The sequence below is a fragment of the Staurois parvus genome, unplaced genomic scaffold, assembly GCF_062004578.1.
Source record: "Staurois parvus isolate SC_StPar_1 unplaced genomic scaffold, SC_StPar_1.0 ptg000795l, whole genome shotgun sequence".
In the NCBI taxonomy this organism is placed as follows: domain Eukaryota; kingdom Metazoa; phylum Chordata; class Amphibia; order Anura; family Ranidae; genus Staurois; species Staurois parvus.
Window position 1 is genome coordinate 1,108,379 of NW_028318591.1, and position 18,938 is coordinate 1,127,316.

Genomic DNA, 18,938 nt, shown 5'->3' on the forward strand with positions numbered 1-18,938 from the left:
TGGAGAGGTGTGCTAGGACTGGTGATTTGAGGGGTTTTATGTTGGGAGAGGGAATGGGGTCAAAATATTTGTGCTAGGAGGGGAAATTTTGGGGGGTTTGTGCTAGAGAAGGTAATATGGTATTGCATGAAAAGTTATAGCCAGGGCAAGGACAAGGGGTGGGCAGGAGGGACGGCTATCATGTGAGGTAGGAGGGCACCAAAAGGAGGTTGGGGGGTGGGATTTGTGCAAGTAGGGAAGTTTTTTGTTTTTTTTTGGGGGGGGGGGGTTGGTGCTAGCAGGAATGATTGGGGGTATTTGTGCTAGGAGGGGAAATTTGGGTGGATTTGTGTTAGGATGGGGGATTGGGGAGAATTTGTGCTGGGAGCAGGGATTTGGAGTGGGCAGGGAAGGATTTGTGCTCAGAAGTCAAATTTGAGGGGTAGAGGATTTGTACTAGGAGGCGGGAACTTTTTTCAGGGGGGGATGGATTTGTGCTGGGGCATATGGGGAATGAGAGGATTTGAACTGGGGGGTTGGGAGGGGGGGGCAAATATTTGTGCTGGGAAGGGGATTTCAGCAAGGGGCAGATTTGTACTGGGAGGAGGGGGTAAAATACAGATTAGTTCTTGATTTTTTTGCGGGGAGAGGGAATTTTTGCTGACACTTAATGCTCATATATCTTGGGGGGGGGTGCAATTCAGCAATTGTTTGCCCTGGGCCCCAGGGCTCTAGATGATCTTGCCCCAGCAGTAGTTTTAGTATCTACAAACTATGGAATATATACTGGAATTTTTCTTTCTTTCTTTAACATTAGTAATGGCGGTGATCAGCAACTTATAGTGGTACTAGGATAGTGCGGCGGACAATCTGACACTATCTGACACTGGGTGGGAACTGACTAACTGACATCTCCAGTGACACTAATACAATGATCACTGTCACTGTACTAAGAACACTGGCTGGGAAGGGGTTCACATCTAAGGGCAATCAAAGGGTTATCTGTGTGCCTAACAATCTATAATGTGTTTACTGTGTGGTGTTTTCACAAAGCAATGTGCCAGTTTTGACTCTCTGCTTTACAGGGAGAAAAAAAAACGGTACTGTCAATAGAGACCCCTGTGTTGTTTACCAACAAAGAGCTCTCTCCTGTCGTTTGTTCCACCGATCAGTGGGTCCCGGCCATAAATCATTGGCCAGGACCCGCTGATCGGCATGTGCTGTAGCAAATAACAGCACAGCTGGGGCAGCACCTGCGCGCATGTGCGCCCCCTACCTGGAAGAGCTGGATCATATACCTGCCACAGTATATTTGCGGTAGGTGGTTACCAAGTAGTTAATATCATTCTCAGTCACATCAAGATATCCACCTTCGTAGAAAATTGGGCATGCTGATCAGCAGGTCCCGGCCAGTGATTTATGGCCGGGACCTGCTGATCGGCATGTGCTGCAGCAAATGACAGCACAGTTGGAGCAGCACATGCGCGCACATGCGCCCCTTACCTGGAAGTGCCGGATCATGTACATGACCTGGTACAGGGCAGCTGCTCTATATTTGCAGTAGGTGGTCACCAAGTAGTTAATATCATTCTCAGTTACATCAAGATATCCACCTTTGTAGAAAATTGGGCATGCTGATCAGCGGGTCCCGGCCAGTGATTTATGGCCGGGACCTGCTGATTGGCATGTGCTGCAGCAAATGACAGCACAGTTGGAGCAGCACATGCGCGCCTTACCTGGAAGTGCCGGATCATGTACATGACCTGGTACAGGGCAGCTGCTCTATATTTGCAGTAGGTGGTTACCAAGTAGTTAATATCATTCTCAGTTACATCAAGATATCCACCTTTGTAGAAAATTGGGCATGCTGATCAGCCGGTCCCGACCAATGATTTATGGCTGGGACCCACTGATCGGCATGTGCTGTAGCAAATGACAGCACAATCGGGGCAGCACATGTGTGCACGTTTTCCCCCTACCCGGAAGAGCCGGATCGTGTACACGACCTGGTACAGGGAAGCTGCTCTGCCACAGTATATTTGCAGTAGGTGGTCACCAAGTAGTTAATATCATTCTCAGTTGCATCAAAATATCCACCTTCATGGAAAATTGGACGATCATTTGTCTGATTTTCTCATAGTGTGTACTAGGCTGTAGATTTTATTTTCTCTATACATTTTCATTCATAAATCTATCTATGGCCAGCTTATGGCAGGCCATACATTAAGCAATTTTCTTTCCTTCGACCATGGGTCAGTGTTGATGGGGGAATCCTGCTGGGGGTTTCCCTGTAGTCAGAATGATCACTGCTGGCGGCTATAGATCAAAAGATCGACTTCAGCAAAACCAAACTGCCCATAGATGCTGAACCGGCCGAATTTTGATCCGTCTATGGCCAGCTTAAGCCATGGTTTCCATACCAAACATTGATGAGGGCAGGGGTGGACTGACCATTTGAGCACTCGGGCCCTGCCTGAGGGCCCAGGTCAGTAGGGGGCCCCATGAAATGCCCCTGGTACCTTTTATAGGCTTTTTTTGAGTGTGGGCAAAGACACAGGGGCCCCATAATCCCCTATTGCCCGGGGGCCCCATGAGTTGTCAGTCCGCCCCTGGATGACGGTAACAAGCAGGAAACTTCAGTCCCGGAGTATAAATGATGCCATAATACCAGCCCTTGCCTGTACTATGATCTGGAGGTTGTCCAAGTCCACTGTCCATAAATGAAGAATAACGAGGTTCTGGGGGTTTTTGTGGATTTATGGTGGAAATGATGACAAGTAAATATCGTCCTCTGATTTTTTTGCAACCAAGAGACACAGGAGGCGACATGAACATGAACCCGGTTTCTATGTCATTGTCATTTAATAATATCTGGAAAGCCTTCGAGTACTCTAGTTAAGGAGAAACAAGAACATTGCAAAGTGAAAACAGAACCGACGCGTCATATTCTGGCACCGAGAGACCCAACAACAGCTCAATTACCAGAATAAATCTTGTTTCATCGGGGACGAGGGACGGCCCGGCCAAGAATCCTGAGGATTTATTTGTGAATAAGGACGCGCTATGTTTTTGTTTACTCTGCAAGGGCTGCCAAAGTTGGATTAGTCCAAGAAGTCATATTTTTTCAATGAGGTTTGTAGGCTCTGTCGCCTTGTTGTTTTCATAGAAAATCCTGGATATTGTGCTGAACGTAAAACCACCATAGTGACCAATTAAAGGACATTCCACCCGGGAGAGCCTGGTGCTGAGAATTAGCAAGAGGGATCCCTCACTGAGGACCGGTGTGAATGGTGTGGAAGGCCAACATCGAAAAAGTAAAAATATCTCCTCTACATTGGCGGTGGTCTACCTACAAAGTATGGGGAGCCTCTGCTGTGTCCCCTGGCATCACCAAGGGGCCACACAAAATATTCAGTATATGTATGTACAGGAGATAGTCAGAGACTGCAAAAAATACTACAAGAGACTGTCAGAAACCTCATAGATAACACCGGAGACGCTCAGAAATTGCAGACATACTAGAAGAGAATGTGAGAGACTACAGACATACCACAGGAGATGGTCAAAGACTGGGAACATACTACAGTAGACTGTCAGAGACTGCAGACATACCACAGGAGATGGTCAAAGACTGGGATCATACTACATTTGACTGTCAGAGACTCCAGACATACCACAGGAGATGGTCAATGACTGGGAACATACTACAGTAGACTGTCAGAGACTGCAGACACACCACAGGAGATGGTCAAAGAGATGGTCAAAGAGATGGTCAAAGAACATACTACAGCTGACTGTCAGAGACTGGATGCATACCACAGGAGATGGTCAAAGAATGGGAACATACTACAGTAGACTGTCAGAGACTGCAGGCATTCCACAGGAGATGGTCAAAGACTGGGAACAAACTACAGTAGACTGTCAGAGACTGCAGACATACCACAGGAGATGGTTAAAGACTGGGAACATACTACAATAGACTGTCAGAGACTGTAGATATACTACAGGAGATGGTCAGAGGCTGAAGGAATGCTACAGGGAATGGTCAGAGACTTTATATATGCTACAGGTGATGGTCAGAGATGGCAGACATACTACAGGAGATGGTCAAACACTGGGAACATACTACAGATGACTGACAGAGACTGCAGACATACCACAGGAGATGGTCAAATACTGGGATCATACTACAGTTGACTGTCAGAGACTGCAGACATAACACAGGAGATGGTCAAAGACTGGGATCATACTACAGTTGACTGTCAGAGACTCCCGTCATACCACAGGAGATGGTCAAAGACTGGGATCATACTACAGTTGACTGTCAGAGACTCCCGTCATACCACAGGAAATGGTCAAAGACTGGGATCATACTACAGTTGACTGTCAGAGACTCCCGTCATACCACAGGAGATGGTCAAAGACTGGGATCATACTACAGTCGACTGTCAGAGACTGCAGACATACCACAGGAGATGGTTAAAGACTGGGATCATACTACATTTGACTGTCAGAGACTCCAGACATACCACAGGAGATGGTCAATGACTGGGAACATACTACAGTAGACTGTCAGAGACTGCAGACACACCACAGGAGATGGTCAAAGAGATGGTCAAAGAGATGGTCAAAGAACATACTACAGCTGACTGTCAGAGACTGGATGCATACCACAGGAGATGGTCAAAGAATGGGAACATACTACAGTAGACTGTCAGAGACTGCAGGCATTCCACAGGAGATGGTCAAAGACTGGGAACAAACTACAGTAGACTGTCAGAGACTGCAGACATACCACAGGAGATGGTTAAAGACTGGGAACATACTACAATAGACTGTCAGAGACTGTAGATATACTACAGGAGATGGTCAGAGGCTGAAGGAATGCTACAGGGAATGGTCAGAGACTTTATATATGCTACAGGTGATGGTCAGAGATGGCAGACATACTACAGGAGATGGTCAAACACTGGGAACATACTACAGATGACTGACAGAGACTGCAGACATACCACAGGAGATGGTCAAATACTGGGATCATACTACAGTTGACTGTCAGAGACTGCAGACATAACACAGGAGATGGTCAAGGACTGGGATCATATTACAGTTGACTGTCAGAGACTGCAGACATACCACAGGAGATGGTCAAAGACTGGGATCATACTACAGTTGACTGTCAGAGACTCCCGTCATACCACAGGAGATGGTCAAAGACTGGGATCATACTACAGTTGACTGTCAGAGACTCCCGTCATACCACAGGAAATGGTCAAAGACTGGGATCATACTACAGTTGACTGTCAGAGACTCCCGTCATACCACAGGAGATGGTCAAAGACTGGGATCATACTACAGTCGACTGTCAGAGACTGCAGACATACCACAGGAGATGGTTAAAGACTGGGAACATACTACAGTAGACTGTCAGAGACTGCAGACATACCACAGGAGATGGTCAAAGACTGGGAACATACTACAGTTGACTGTCAGAGACTGCAGACATACCACAGGAGATGGTCAAAGACTGGGAACATACTACAGTAGCCTGTCAGAGACTAGATATACTACAGGAGATGGTCAGAGGCTGAAGGAATGCTACAGGGAATGGTCAGAGACTTTCTATATGCTACTGGTGATGGTCAGAGACTTTATATATGCTACAGGTGATGGTCAGAGATGGCAGACATACTACAGAAAATTCCAAGAAACTGTAGACATGCTAAAGGAGATGGTCAGAGAATGTAGATCTATTAACGGAGATGGCTAGAGACTACAGACATGATACAGTGACTGTCAGAGACTGCAAATATACTAGAAGAGACTGTGAGAAATTGCAGACATGATAAAGGAGACTATCAGAGATGGGAGGCATACTACAGGAGACCGTCAGAGACTGCAGGCATACAATTGCTAGTTAAAGTAAAGTACTTCAACTTTAAAACATAACTCTAAATGTATGTCCAGCCAATATTTATATATTTTTGGGTCTTTTTTGCAGGGGAAGGATTAGACCCCCTCTTGGTCTTTACTGCTATCCATTAGATAGAGTTCCCCTCACTTACAGTTACAGTGACCGTTGTCCGTTGACAGGAAGTGAGGGGAAATCAGGTGATAGAAGGCTGATGTTCTGCCAGGTTACCTGCTACGGGAAGTTTGTTGGCTGGGAAGTGCTCCTCTTCTTTCTGCTTGGTGGGAGTGGGCAGGTCCTTACTGAAGATCTGTTCCACATGATTGAGGATAAACTCGATGACAACTTGCTGAATACGAACTTCAAGAAACGCTGCATCTCCATTACACCCCGAATCCTCGATTTCTTTGGACCTGGAAGACAACCCTTGCTGTAAATAAATCCTGTCCTTCAGGAACTAATGTAGGAAGATGAATCTGGGACCAGTTGATCCCCCATTGGCCCCAGTGCAAACATCAGGAGATTGCTACTGTGATGATATCAAGCTTCTCAATCCTTCCAACATTTATAACAACAGAAAAAAAATCATAATTTTGTCCAATGATGTCATGACTAACAGTAAACAGCTCAAATGGGTCAGTGACCCTCAGGGGCGGACTGACCATTCGAGTACTCGGGCACTGCCCGAGGGCCCGGGGTCAGTAGGGGGCCCCATGAAATGCCCCTGGTACCTTTTTTTATAGGCTTTTTTGAGTGTGGGCAAGGACACAGGGGCCCCATGATCCCCTATTGCCCGGGGGCCCCATGATCCCCTATTGCCCGGGGGCCCCATGAGTTGTCAGTCCTCCCCTGGTGACCCTACTTTTCTTTACTTTACTTTACTTAAGCAGTATAGCTTGGCCATGTCCTCCCTCAGCCTGTGATTGGAAGAAAGGCATAACATGGACTGCTTTCTCCTCCTAAAGTCACCTTCTGTTTTTTTGGCTGCCTGTACTATGCCAAGCAGTAAAGTCCTGATGGGCTCAGAGGGCTGCCCCTCCCACTCCCAGTCTGAGTGGTGCTGCAGGAGGTCACAGGGGAAATTTCCAAGACTTTATGACAGCTCTATGTAAAAATGTATTTAATAGGCTTTTAGTGGACACATACCTGGATTAAAGGTTGTGTTCACATCCTCCTGGAGTTCTTTTTTTTTCTAGGCCAAACAGAAAGAGTCTATAACTCATAAATGGGATACATGTTTGGGTGGGAGAAGGTGAATCTTGGAGTCCAACAAAAAAACAATATTTCTGTTTCTAGTAGAGGCTGAACAATTAAATCAGCTCACGTTTTGTTATATCCTTTGAAGACTCCATTGGTAAGGTCTCAGGTTTGCAACCCTGCCACCAACTTTACGTTAGTATGTTGGTGGTCTGGCGCTACATACACCAACATACAATCAAAGAAGGACCATTCTCTTGGAAGGTTCTCTTCCATGCCAGCTACCTGGAACCACAGGAGCAACATCAAAGTTTTTAAAAGGTTTCAAGGAATCCTGGAAGACCCAGATCCAAGTGCCACCACATAACCACCAATAATCTCTATTAGGAGGCTATGTTCCTCTATTTGTTAAATATTTTCAACAGCCAAACTCAAGCTTCTATTTTTTGATACTTTATCATTCCTAAAAATACAAAAAGCAGCTCTCAATGCAATATTCAACATATTTTTGTTGCTTGACTTACTGCTCTGCAATCCATTTCAGGTTCTCTTTTGGGTTGAATGCCCAGAGTCAATCAACCCAATTCCCATTAGGCCAGAAAATAAAGGACTCAAGCCTTGGAGGTACACAACAAAGCCACCATGGGATTACAAGAGAATGTTGCAGGGAATGAAAACATGTTTCTACTTGTCACATCTCTCTGCAACTTTCAGAACCCTCCCACCACCAGAAGCAGAAGAAGAGATTGAGGACCTGGGGCATCACATGACCAGACCAAAGATCATTGGAAAAAGGATGTTGTGTTGTAGGGAAGCATTTCCACTCTTTAACCTCTTCCTGCTGGACCCAGGGGTAGTGAGCTTGTTTTAAAAGTGTACTGTGGTCATGTTCATGAGATCCCCCAGGGAAACAAACCTACTCTCCCTTGCAGATGACTGGAAGTTGACCTATCTTGGCTTCATCAGTACCTACTGACACTCCTCTGCATACCCATTTTAGGCCTTACACCAACAGATTTCACGTAACCCCTTGGGCACAAGTTTTGTTTCCAGGAGACTTTCCTATATAGATTAGGAGAAGGAGGAGTCCACACTGGGATTACTGAATCAATAGAATCAAAGATATTTACATCCTCCCAATCCCATGAAGGTGGTGGTGCTTGGCTTAAGTTACAAACAGTTCAATACAGTTCATAGAAATATGGCTTGAAAAGAAAGATGAGGAACTTTTGCTCATAAAAGGTGTTTCCCAAACCAGGGGGATACAAGTAGTCCCAAAAAATACATAAAGCCTTTCCACCTCCCCAGGCTTCCAGCTTCTCTCCTATAGGGAAGCTATATAAATGAGACCCAACTGCCTACATGTCCACTCACAGAAACCCTGGTGGGCTACCGCCAACACTATACATAAGCCCTATCATGGGGCCCCTCCACTGTCATAGGCAGGCCGGTGTTTAACCCTGGTGTTGGTGTTTAACAAGAAGTTGGTACCTGAACCTGGAGTAGGGCCAGGGACGGACTGACCATTTTACTGTGATGATATCAAGCTTCCCAATCCTTCCAACATTTATAACAACAGAAAAAAATCATAATTTTGTCCAATGATGTCATGACTAACAGTAAACAGCTCAAATGGGTCAGTGACCCTCAGGGGCGGACTGACCATTCGAGCACTGGGGCACTGCCCGAGGGCCCGGGGTCAGTAGGGGGCCCCATGAGATGCCCCTGGTACCTTTTTCATAGGCTTTTTTGAGTTTGGGCAAGGACACAGGGGCCCCATGATCCTCTATTACCCGGGGGCCCCATGAGTTGACAGTCCGCCCCTGAGTAGGGCTTTCATTTTATATTATGAACAAGTCAATTGGAATAGTGGGTGCACCTAATAGTGCCTACCATTCCTTAAGACATAAGAAGCCAGAAGATAACCCACCCAATCAGGCTGCCCTAAATCTACTTTGGATCCATCACCCATTTAGGTAGGACCTACCGGAGAAGGTTAGGTGCCCAGACAAGTGCAAGGTTCCGGATGTGCATGTTGGTGGTGGAGCTGAAGGAGGCAATATGTGTCAAGTGTCGGCTCAGGTATTCCAGGGTCCTAAAACAGATCGACAAAACAGTTACTCCAAGCTGGTAGACTCAACTAAAAATCTACAAGCATGGTCCATGTACAAGATCATGGGTTAACATGTGAAAGCAAAGGCAGGACTAAGATCATTGAACAGTTTTTTTTTTCCTTTTCCAGTAAGCATGTTAAAAGCTACAGATAACACAGAATGTTAAAAAGCAAACAAATACAGTAGATACAATTTATATCCATGTAAACACTTGGAGGGCCACCATTTTTTTTCCTCCATGGAAGCATTTCAGCTTTTCCACACCGGGGTTAATTTTGAGGCAATTTTTGGTAGAAGAACGGTAGAGTTTATCTTTCAGTTAAATGTAAACCCAAATCAATAAAATCTCATAAGCTCTAATTTGTTCATTTGGACATTTTAAAAGTTGCTTCAATCATTTGAAATAAGTAGCTTTTATTAAAAATAATTCCTGGCTATCCTGCCATAAAGGCTTTTGCTCAGGCATATCCTAGTATTGGGTGACAGCTGCTTTACATCTGTTCTCCTGCATTGTCACCCTGTCTCAAGCACCCTCATGGATATTATCTGCACCTATTTTTTGACAAAAAAATCCCTGGCTTTTATTACTTGCTAATAGATTTATTTTCTTATTACCTGTAATATGGCCAGGTTAGTCCTAAATGGTCATAGTTTATGGCTTTAACCTCCCTAGCGGTCTGATTATGTCCATATTTCTGTGCTCAAAGCGGTACATTTTTTTCATGGAAATATATATATTTTTTATTGTAGGCTGTAATTTTTAAGAATAACTCACTGAAATCTGTCCGAACAAGAGTCTAGTAAACATCCCGGGTATGTTACAATTTGAAACACGAAATCATAAAATGATAATTTAATAAATAATCATAAAAAATAATAATATAATAATAAATTTAATTCAATAATATAATCAAACCAAAAACACTGAAATTTGAAATAGAGCGCCAAGTTCGCACATCGCTGAGCAAAGTCGCAGAATCGTTTTCAGTGTCTGATGAAGAATTTCCCCCACGAATCATTATCACTCAATTCTGCAAGTGGTTCTGATTTACTATCGCTGTTCTCTAGCTGATCTAAAACCGCTTTTGACCTAAAGGGACGCTTTTTGGACGCCATGGACGTTTCTCAGTTTCCAGGCAGAAAGAACAGTAAAAATGCAGGCAGGGCGCCGGACAAAGCACTCGGGACAAAATGTATGTGAAATGGTTTGATACAGGAATGTTATACTATGTGATTTTAGTGAATTTAGTGAATGTCACTTTTTGTCATTTTCAAATTTCCCGCCAGTTCCGTCCCCCGTACGTCCCGACGTCGCAGGGAACGGAACCCAGAAGACAGATGCCGGCATCCGCCGGAGGACATTGCCGGGGACACTGCAGGGGGGACATCGCGGGAGCGCAGGACAAGGTAAGTGAAGAACAGATCCCGGAGCAACGCTGCAGTGTATTCCCGAGTGTAGCTCGAGTTACCGCTTGTGGTGCTGAAACTTTACCCCGAGCTACACTCAGGAATACCGCCAGGGGGGCTAATCATGCATCAGACAGATTAAAATACATGGGCAGCACAGTGGCTAAGTGGTTAGCAGCCCTAGGGTCATTGGTTCAAATCCCAACCACAGCACTAACTGCATGGAGTTTGAATGTTTTCCCTGTGCCAGCTTGGGTTTCCTTGAACACTTCAGAGACATGCTAGTAAGTTAATTAGCTTCTGTCTAAATTGTCCCTGTATGTATGTGTATAAATTGGCAGCATTATAGAAGTACCTGTAATAAAATAAAAATAAACCCTAGCTTATCTTTAACAAAACCTAACTCTAGATAGTTTCCAAGTTCCCCTGGGCCCTCTAAAAGAAAAAAGCCTCTGACTGCAATACTTACCTTATTATTATTATTATTATTACATCGAGTTTATATAGCGCCAAAGGGTTTGCTCAGCGCTGTACAATAGGGGACAATACATGGCACAGTACAACAAAAACAGACAGCGTACGAGGGGTAAGAGGGCCCTACTCTTTCAAGCTTACAATCTAGGAGGGAAGGGGTAGTGGAACAATAGGATGTGGCTGAGGGGAATGAAGTGGCTGAGGGGGATGAAGTGGTGGGAGGAATGAGGGAGAATGGCCGTTAGGTAAGGGTGGGGTAGGCTTCTCTGAAGATGGGTTTTGAGGGAGCGCCTGAATGTGGGGAGGGAAGGCGACAGTCGGATGGATTGGGGCAGTGAGTTCCAGAGGATAGGGGAGGACCTGGAGAAGTCCTGCAGTCGTGCATGGGAGGAGGAGACCCGGGAGCAGGATAGAAGGAGGTCCTGTGAGGAGCGAAGGGTACGGGTAGGGTGGTACTTGGGTATCAGGTTGGTGAGGTAGTCAGGGGCAGTGTTGTGAACGGCTTTGTAGGTCAGGATTAGAAGTTTAAATTTGATGCGTTGGGCAATCGGGAGCCAGTGGAGGGAGAGGCAGAGGGGGGTGGCAGAGGTGGAGCGGGTGGTGAGGTGGATGAGTCTGGCCGCTGAATTCAGGATGGTTTGGAGCGGGGAGAGCCTGCACTTGGGTAGGCCAGTGAGAACAGAGTTGCAATAGTCAAGGCGTGAGATGATGAGGGAGTGTACAAGAAGTTTGGTGGTGTCTGGGGTGAGGAAGGCACGTATCTTGGCAATATTGCGGAGATGGAGCCTGCATGTGTTTGTAAGTGATTTGACATGAGGCAGGAAGGAGAGGTTCGAGTCAAGAATGACGCCAAGGACTTTGGCTTGCGGGGCGGGAATGATAGTGGTGTTGGTGGTGGTGATGGATAGGATGGGGGGTGGGGGGTGTGGGCAGGGGGAAAGACGAGAAGTTCGGTTTTGGAGAGGTTAAGCTTGAGGAAATGGAGCGACATCCAGTCTGATGTCGGTCTATCAGTAGCTGTCTTCTGCAGTACCTCTTCTTCACCACTAGAGGTTCTAAGTTTTCTGGGCTGAATGATGGCCGGCAGTAACTCAACCATGAAGACTAAGGAAAGATTGTGAGTGCAGAGCATCCGGGTCCAGACTCCTAAGCGCCACTGTTGTCATTCAGGAAAACCTACACCATGGGGGTGGGAAATGGTTGGCATATGGAACCCCTGGAGTTGGGCAATAAGCACCTTTCCACCTTTCTTCCCGTTTCATGTTACACCAATATTTAGGGTGTAAATGAACAATGGTCAGCATGCACTGCCCCACACCCACCTTTTACAAGTGTAGCACCCTCTAGTGTGCTACTAGAACAGTGTAGGCAAATCTATTGTGTATGACTCATGGTAACTGTGTGGGTCTTTGATTAAGGTCGGATTGCTGCAGGTCAAGCTGAGTGACTTAACAGGTTGGGACTCTATCGCTTCCACCTGGTTCTGGAGGACCATTGCAACCTTCCAGAAGCCAGTAGGTGGAAGAGGTGGAGACCTAATTTACATGTTTATGGAAGTCTAACCAATACCAGGTTTGAAGGCCCTGGTAGAGTGGTGGACCAGCCCACATAAATATGGGAGGGGGGGGGGCTCCAGGCTTGGCTCAGAAGGATCCATTCAACATCACAGCATGAACAGGATCAAGGTCTGGGAGCAGTGGGAGCAAGGAGGACAGAGTAAGTACACCAGCACACCCAGGGATTCACGAGGGGAGAGACTGCCACATGTAGCAAGCTTTCAAAGGACAGCGTTGTGCTTAATCCTTTATTCTTGTCCTGGGAGATCTTCAGATCTTGTGTTGATGCGACAATCTGTCAGGTTTTTTTTTGTTCAATTTGCTGGTTTGGTTGAACGACCAAAAAAACTGCTTGTGTATACCCAGATAGCACAAAGGGACTTATCTTTTTGTGTGAACGGAAGTTATTCAACAAAGCTGCTGAGGCATCCTTGGGTGCCCTCTGGGTTCCCCCGGGGTGCTGCAAGCTCAAAGCTCAGTTTGCCCTGGATCAGAGATGGATGAGTGGAGTCTGTAAACCAATGCCTTGATAAAGGGCTCTGATGGGATAGGGAGACTGGGATGTGATGAAGTGCTCTGTCATGGAGGTACTCTGGTGTGATGAGGGGCCTTCATGTATAGGGGGAACTCTAATGTCATGGGGAATGCCAATGTGATGGGGGGGACTCTATCATTAGATACTATGATGTTAAGGGGGGATTTCATGTATAGGGGTATTATAATGTAATGGGGTACTCTGATGTGATGGGAGACTCTGTCTTGGGGTACTCTGATGGGACCCTCTCATTTATAGGGAGAATCTGATGTGATGTGGGAGGCCTCTGACTTTGTGGTGATGATGTATGGGGGTGGGGCATTGATGTGATAGAAGGCTCTGATGTGTAGTGGGGTCTATGCTGTTCAGTGCTCTTCAGGTTCCCTCGGGGTGCCACGATATGGCTTAATGAACTCTGAGATTCAGGGAAAGGGGGGGAGGCTCTGTGGTGATGAGGGACTCTGATCTGATGGGGGAACTCTGTCATGGGGGTACTCTGATGTGATGGGGGCATCTGACTATGTGAAGGATAAACTTTTTGGTGGCCTATGATGTGTAGGGGGGCCACTGATGTGATGGGGGCTTTGATGTGTAAGGGGACCTCTGACATGATGAGGGCCTCTGATGTGAACTATGATGTGAAGCAGGGCTCTCATCTGATGGGGGGGCTCTCATGTAGAAGGGGTACTCTCATTTGATAGGAAAACACTGCGTATTGGGGTTTTCTGATGTGAACAGGGGCTATAATGTATAGTGGTGACTCTGATGTGACGGGGGGCTTTCATGTGTAGGAGGACCAATGGGTGCCTCTAATGAAGTGGGGCTCTGATGTGATGGGGGGCTCTGATGTATGGGGGGTACTCTGATGTGATGGGGGCCTCTGACATTGTGATGGAGGTCCTGTAATGTAAAGAGGAGCTTTAATTTGATGAGGAGGCCCTGACATGTAGGGGGACATGATGTGACAATCCTGTAGAGGAGGACTATTGACTCTTTGATGGGCAACCTCTGGTGTGATTGTAGGACTTCTGATGTTTTGGGGGGGCTCTCTTATATAGGGGGGACTCTGATGTTGTGGACGGCCTCTGATGTGATGGGGGGAACCTCTGATGTGATGGGGGGAACCTCTGATGTGATGGGGGAAACTCTGATGTGATGGTGGAACCTCTGATGTGATGGGGGGGTACTCTCCTGTATAGGGGGGACTCTGATGTTATAGATGGCCTCTGATGTATTAGGGTAACCTCTGACTCTGTGATGGGTGACCTCTGATTGGTGGGGGAACCTCTGATGTAATGGGGGAACCTCCTGTATATAGCGGGGACTTTGATGTTATGGATGGCCTTTGATGTGATGGGGAAACCTCTGACTCTGATCGGCGACCTCTAATGTGATGGGGGAAGCTCTGACTCTGATGGGTGACCTCTGATGTGATGGGGGAAGCTCTGATGTGATGGGGGGCTCTCTTGTACAGGGGGGACTCTGATGTTGTAGATAGCTTCTGATGTGATGGGGGGACCTCTGATGTCATGGGGGGGGCTCTCTTGTATAGGAGGACTCTGATGTTGTGGATAGCCTCTGATGTGATGGGGGGACCTCTGATGTGATGGGGAGCTCTTCTGTATAGGAGGACTCTGATGTTGCGACGGGCTCTGATGTGATGGGGGGGCTCTCTTGTATAGAAGGACTATGATGTTGTAGACAGCCTCTGATGTGATGGGGAGCCTTTGATGTGATGGAGGGCTCTCTTGTATAGGAGGACTCTGATATTGTGGACAGCCTCTGATGTGATGGGGGAGCCTCTGATGTGATGGAGGGCTCTCTTGTATAGGAGGACTCTGATGTTGCGACGGCCTCTGATGTGATGGGGGAACCTCTGATGTGATGGGGGGGGCTCTCCTGTATAGGGGGGGACTTTGATGTTGTGGACAGCCTCTGATGTGATGGGAGAACCTCTGATGTGATGGGGGGGCTCTCTTGTATAGGAGGACTCTGATGTCGTGGACAGCCTCTGATGTGATGGGAGAACCTCTGATATGATGGGGGGGGGGCTCTCTTGTATAGGAGGACTCTGATGTTGTGACGGCCTCTGATGTGATGGGGGAACCTCTGATGTGATGGGGGGGGGCTCCCTTGTATAGGAGGACTCTGATATTGTGACGGCCTCTGATGTGATGGGAGAACCTCTGATGTGATGGGGGGGGGCTCTCTTGTATAGGAGGACTTTGATGTTGTGACGGCCTCTGATGTGATGGGAGAACCTCTGATGTGATGGGGGGGGGGCTCTCTTGTATAGGAGGACTCTGATGTTGTGACGGCCTCTGATGTGATGGGGGAACCTCTGATGTGATGGGGGGGGGGGCTCTCTTGTATAGGAGGACTCTGATATTGTGACGGCCTCTGATGTGATGGGGGAACCTCTATGTGATACAAAGTTAATTTCATCAAGATGGTTGTGTGGATCATCCCAGGCTCAGGTCTCCCATTGAAAAGCAATGTTTAGTTTTTATTTTCCATATCACACTGGGATGCTGGAGATTTTGCACACTTTTAAAGGTTGATATAAACTACTAATCCCATCAATCCACCATTTAATGGAGATGAACAAAGGCAGACACGTTGAAGTCCACCCTGTGTGACAACCATACAGTACATACAGAGGAGGAGTGAGGGTAGCCACCCCAAGACAGGAAGTATGTTACTGGCAGGATCACCGGGTGAAGATAAATGAAGGAAAGTCTTAAAGAAAGACATTATTGTAGCCATCTAAGGACTGATAAGCTGCAGTATATTTCATCTTTTGTGTTGGGGTTTAGATACGCCTCAGCCCCGTCCAGATCAGAATACATTTCCACTATGGCATCAGCTGACCTTGTAAAGTTTCCAATGTAAAACTCTGCAGAATCCCTCCATATAAATCCATGCGGAGGCCTCTCGGAGATGTACGACCCCAGCCTCTGGGAAGACTAGAAGCGCATACATTCCGTCCGCTCATTGTATATAAATCACCTCATTTATACAACAAGATTTATTCTCGGCTTTACAAAATGGCTTTTTCTCCTGGAGGATGCAGCGCTGCCCGTGTAAGATCTGGATCCAGAGAAGGCGGCGAACGCGCTTATAAATATTTATCCTGTCGGATGAAAGTACCTGGAATTCTTCACATCGGCATTACAGTAATGAAAGGAATATTCGGAATATCTCCGGAGCTCTATATAAGGCGCAGCGTGTCAGCGTTACGGCGACTTCTATACCGAATAGTCACGCAATCCAGATTCCTGAACGACTCCGACTCTGAAAATATATCAGCTAAATCCACCATCCCGCAGCTCTGTGTTAAGACCCGAGGCTTAAAATATCAGCATCATATTTGTGTGGACATTTACAGAGCCTGGCATTAAAGAGAAGACATGAGCTAAAACTGACATATTTTCTTTGCTCAGAAATTTTGGCAAAAATTTTGGGAAATGCATTGGAGCCAACATGAACGATGAGGTTTAATCTGCTTATATTTTGCCTTTCCTGGTTCCTCCCCACATGGAAGAAAAATATATTTTAAATATATTTTTTAAATATTCTTCTCAAACATATTGACATATATTTGAAATACTACAATTTTGGCCGTATTTAATATATTAAAAAATATATATATATATATATATATGTGTGTGTGTGTGTGTGTGTGTGTGTGTGTGTGTATATATATACACAAACACTGTATGTTCAAATGTATTTTTTATATATTAAACAATATATGAAAAATATTTTTAAAAATACATTTTCACATATACTGTATTTCTTTAAAAATACATTTAATCTACATTAAATATATGCATTCAAATATATGTAAAAATATATGTTAAAATTACTTTTTTATATGTTAAAAAAAATCTGTAGAATATATTTTTAAAAAATATATATTTTTAAAAATATTTTTCATAAATTTTGTAATATATAAAAAAAACATTACAACATACAGTATATATATATATATATATATATATATACATATATACATATATATACATACACACACACAGTTGTGCTCAAAAATTTACATACCCTGGCAGACATCATTACATTTTGGCATTTATATTGAAAATATGACTGATCATGCCAAAAAAACTGTCTTTTATTTAACCAATTCAATACTGGGCAATTTTACACCTTCCTGCCCAGGCCACTTCATAAGAGGCATGGTGAGTTTTTTGAAGTTGTATTTTTTTTGTCATAATTTTTCGGAAAATTAAAAAATTAAAAAAATTAGTTTCACAATTTTTTTTTTACATATTGTCACCAGTGCAGTACAGCGTCATCATATAATTGGCATGGCGGTGATCAGGGACACTGACTGGTGACAGTATGAAAAAAAATATATATATTATTTATTTTATTATTTTTTATTAAATTATTTTTCTTTTTTTTAAGATTTTTTTTTCATATTTCACTATGACCAAAGTAGTACAATGTTACCATAGTAACATTGAACTACTTTGGGGAAGTGCTCAATATTTTTTTTTTTTTTTTTTTACACAATTTGCTTATAGCAAAGAATTACTTTGCTATAAGCAAGCATTTACCTGAATGACATCAATTCATTCAGGGTTTTTTTTTTTTTTTTTTTTTTTTGTGCTTAGCTGTGATTTGGCCACAGCTAATCACATGACATGTGCATGTGATTAGCTGTGACCATTCACAGCTAGGCACTAGTATACAATGGATGGCATGAATGAAGCCATCCATTGTATACAACTGTCATGTGACCTGCTGTGATTGGTCACAGCAGGTCACATGGTACCGGCAACGGGGGCAGGTACTCAGATCTGTCATCGGCCGTGTCCGAGGTACACGGCCGGTGACAGATCGCGCCGCTGCGCAGCTCTGCAGGAGCGCAATCTGCGCATGTGCGGGAGGGCGCCATATGGCATCCAACCGGAACGCTGATGACATTTGCCGGCCGCCATTCAGCCATAGGGAAGGCGGCAAATGGTTAAATATAGAGATCATATGAAGCCATTTATTATCACATAGTTGTTTGGCTCCTTTTTAAATCATAATGAAAACAGAAATCACCCAAATGGCCTGGATCAGAAGTCTCCGCCCCCCCCGGATCAGAAGTCTCCGCCCCCCTGGAATGTTTGGCCTTGGTACAGACACACAAGGTGACACACACGGGTTAAAACGGCAATTAAAGGTTAATTTTCTACATATGAGACTTTTTACATTGCAATTAGTGTCTGTGTATAAATAGTGAGTTTGTTAGCTTTCAGGTGGATGCACTGAGCAGGATGGATAATAAGCCATGAGATGCAGGAAAAGAACTGTCAAAAGACATAGTTAAAAAGGTAGAGGAACTTTATAAAGATGGAATAGGATATAAAAAGATATTTAAATCCTTGAATATGCCAGTCAGTACTGATTAATCACTTATTAAAGAAGTGGAAAGTTTGGGGAACTCTTGATACCAAGTCAAGGTCAGGTAGACCAAGGCAGTTTGCAACCACAACTGCCAGAAGAATTGTTCAGGATACAAAGAACAACCCAAAGAAAAGGTAACCTCAGGAGAAATACGGGCTGCTCTGGAAAAAGATGATGTGGTTGTTTCAAGGAGCAAAATATGACAATACTTGAAAAAATATGAGCTGTATAGTCGAGTCGCCAGAAAGAAGCCTTTACTGCACCAATGCTACAAAAAAGCCTGGTGAGGCGTGTGAAGATGTCAGGAATATTGTAACCGGGCTTTTTTGTGGCATTGGTGCAGTAAA

General features: G+C 45.0%; 1 protein-coding gene across 1 annotated transcript in view; it reads right to left on the bottom strand.

Annotated features, from left to right (window-relative positions):
• Positions 1-18,938, bottom strand: part of ARHGAP31 (Rho GTPase activating protein 31) — a 305,615-nt gene that overhangs the window by 61,129 nt on the left and 225,548 nt on the right. Inside the window, exons 5-6 of the mRNA XM_089654741.1 lie at positions 9,075-9,182; positions 6,122-6,303 (exon numbers count right to left, since the gene is read on the bottom strand). Coding sequence (XP_089510867.1) covers positions 6,122-6,303; positions 9,075-9,182 — 290 coding nt within the window. The remainder of the gene's footprint in view (positions 1-6,121; positions 6,304-9,074; positions 9,183-18,938) is intronic.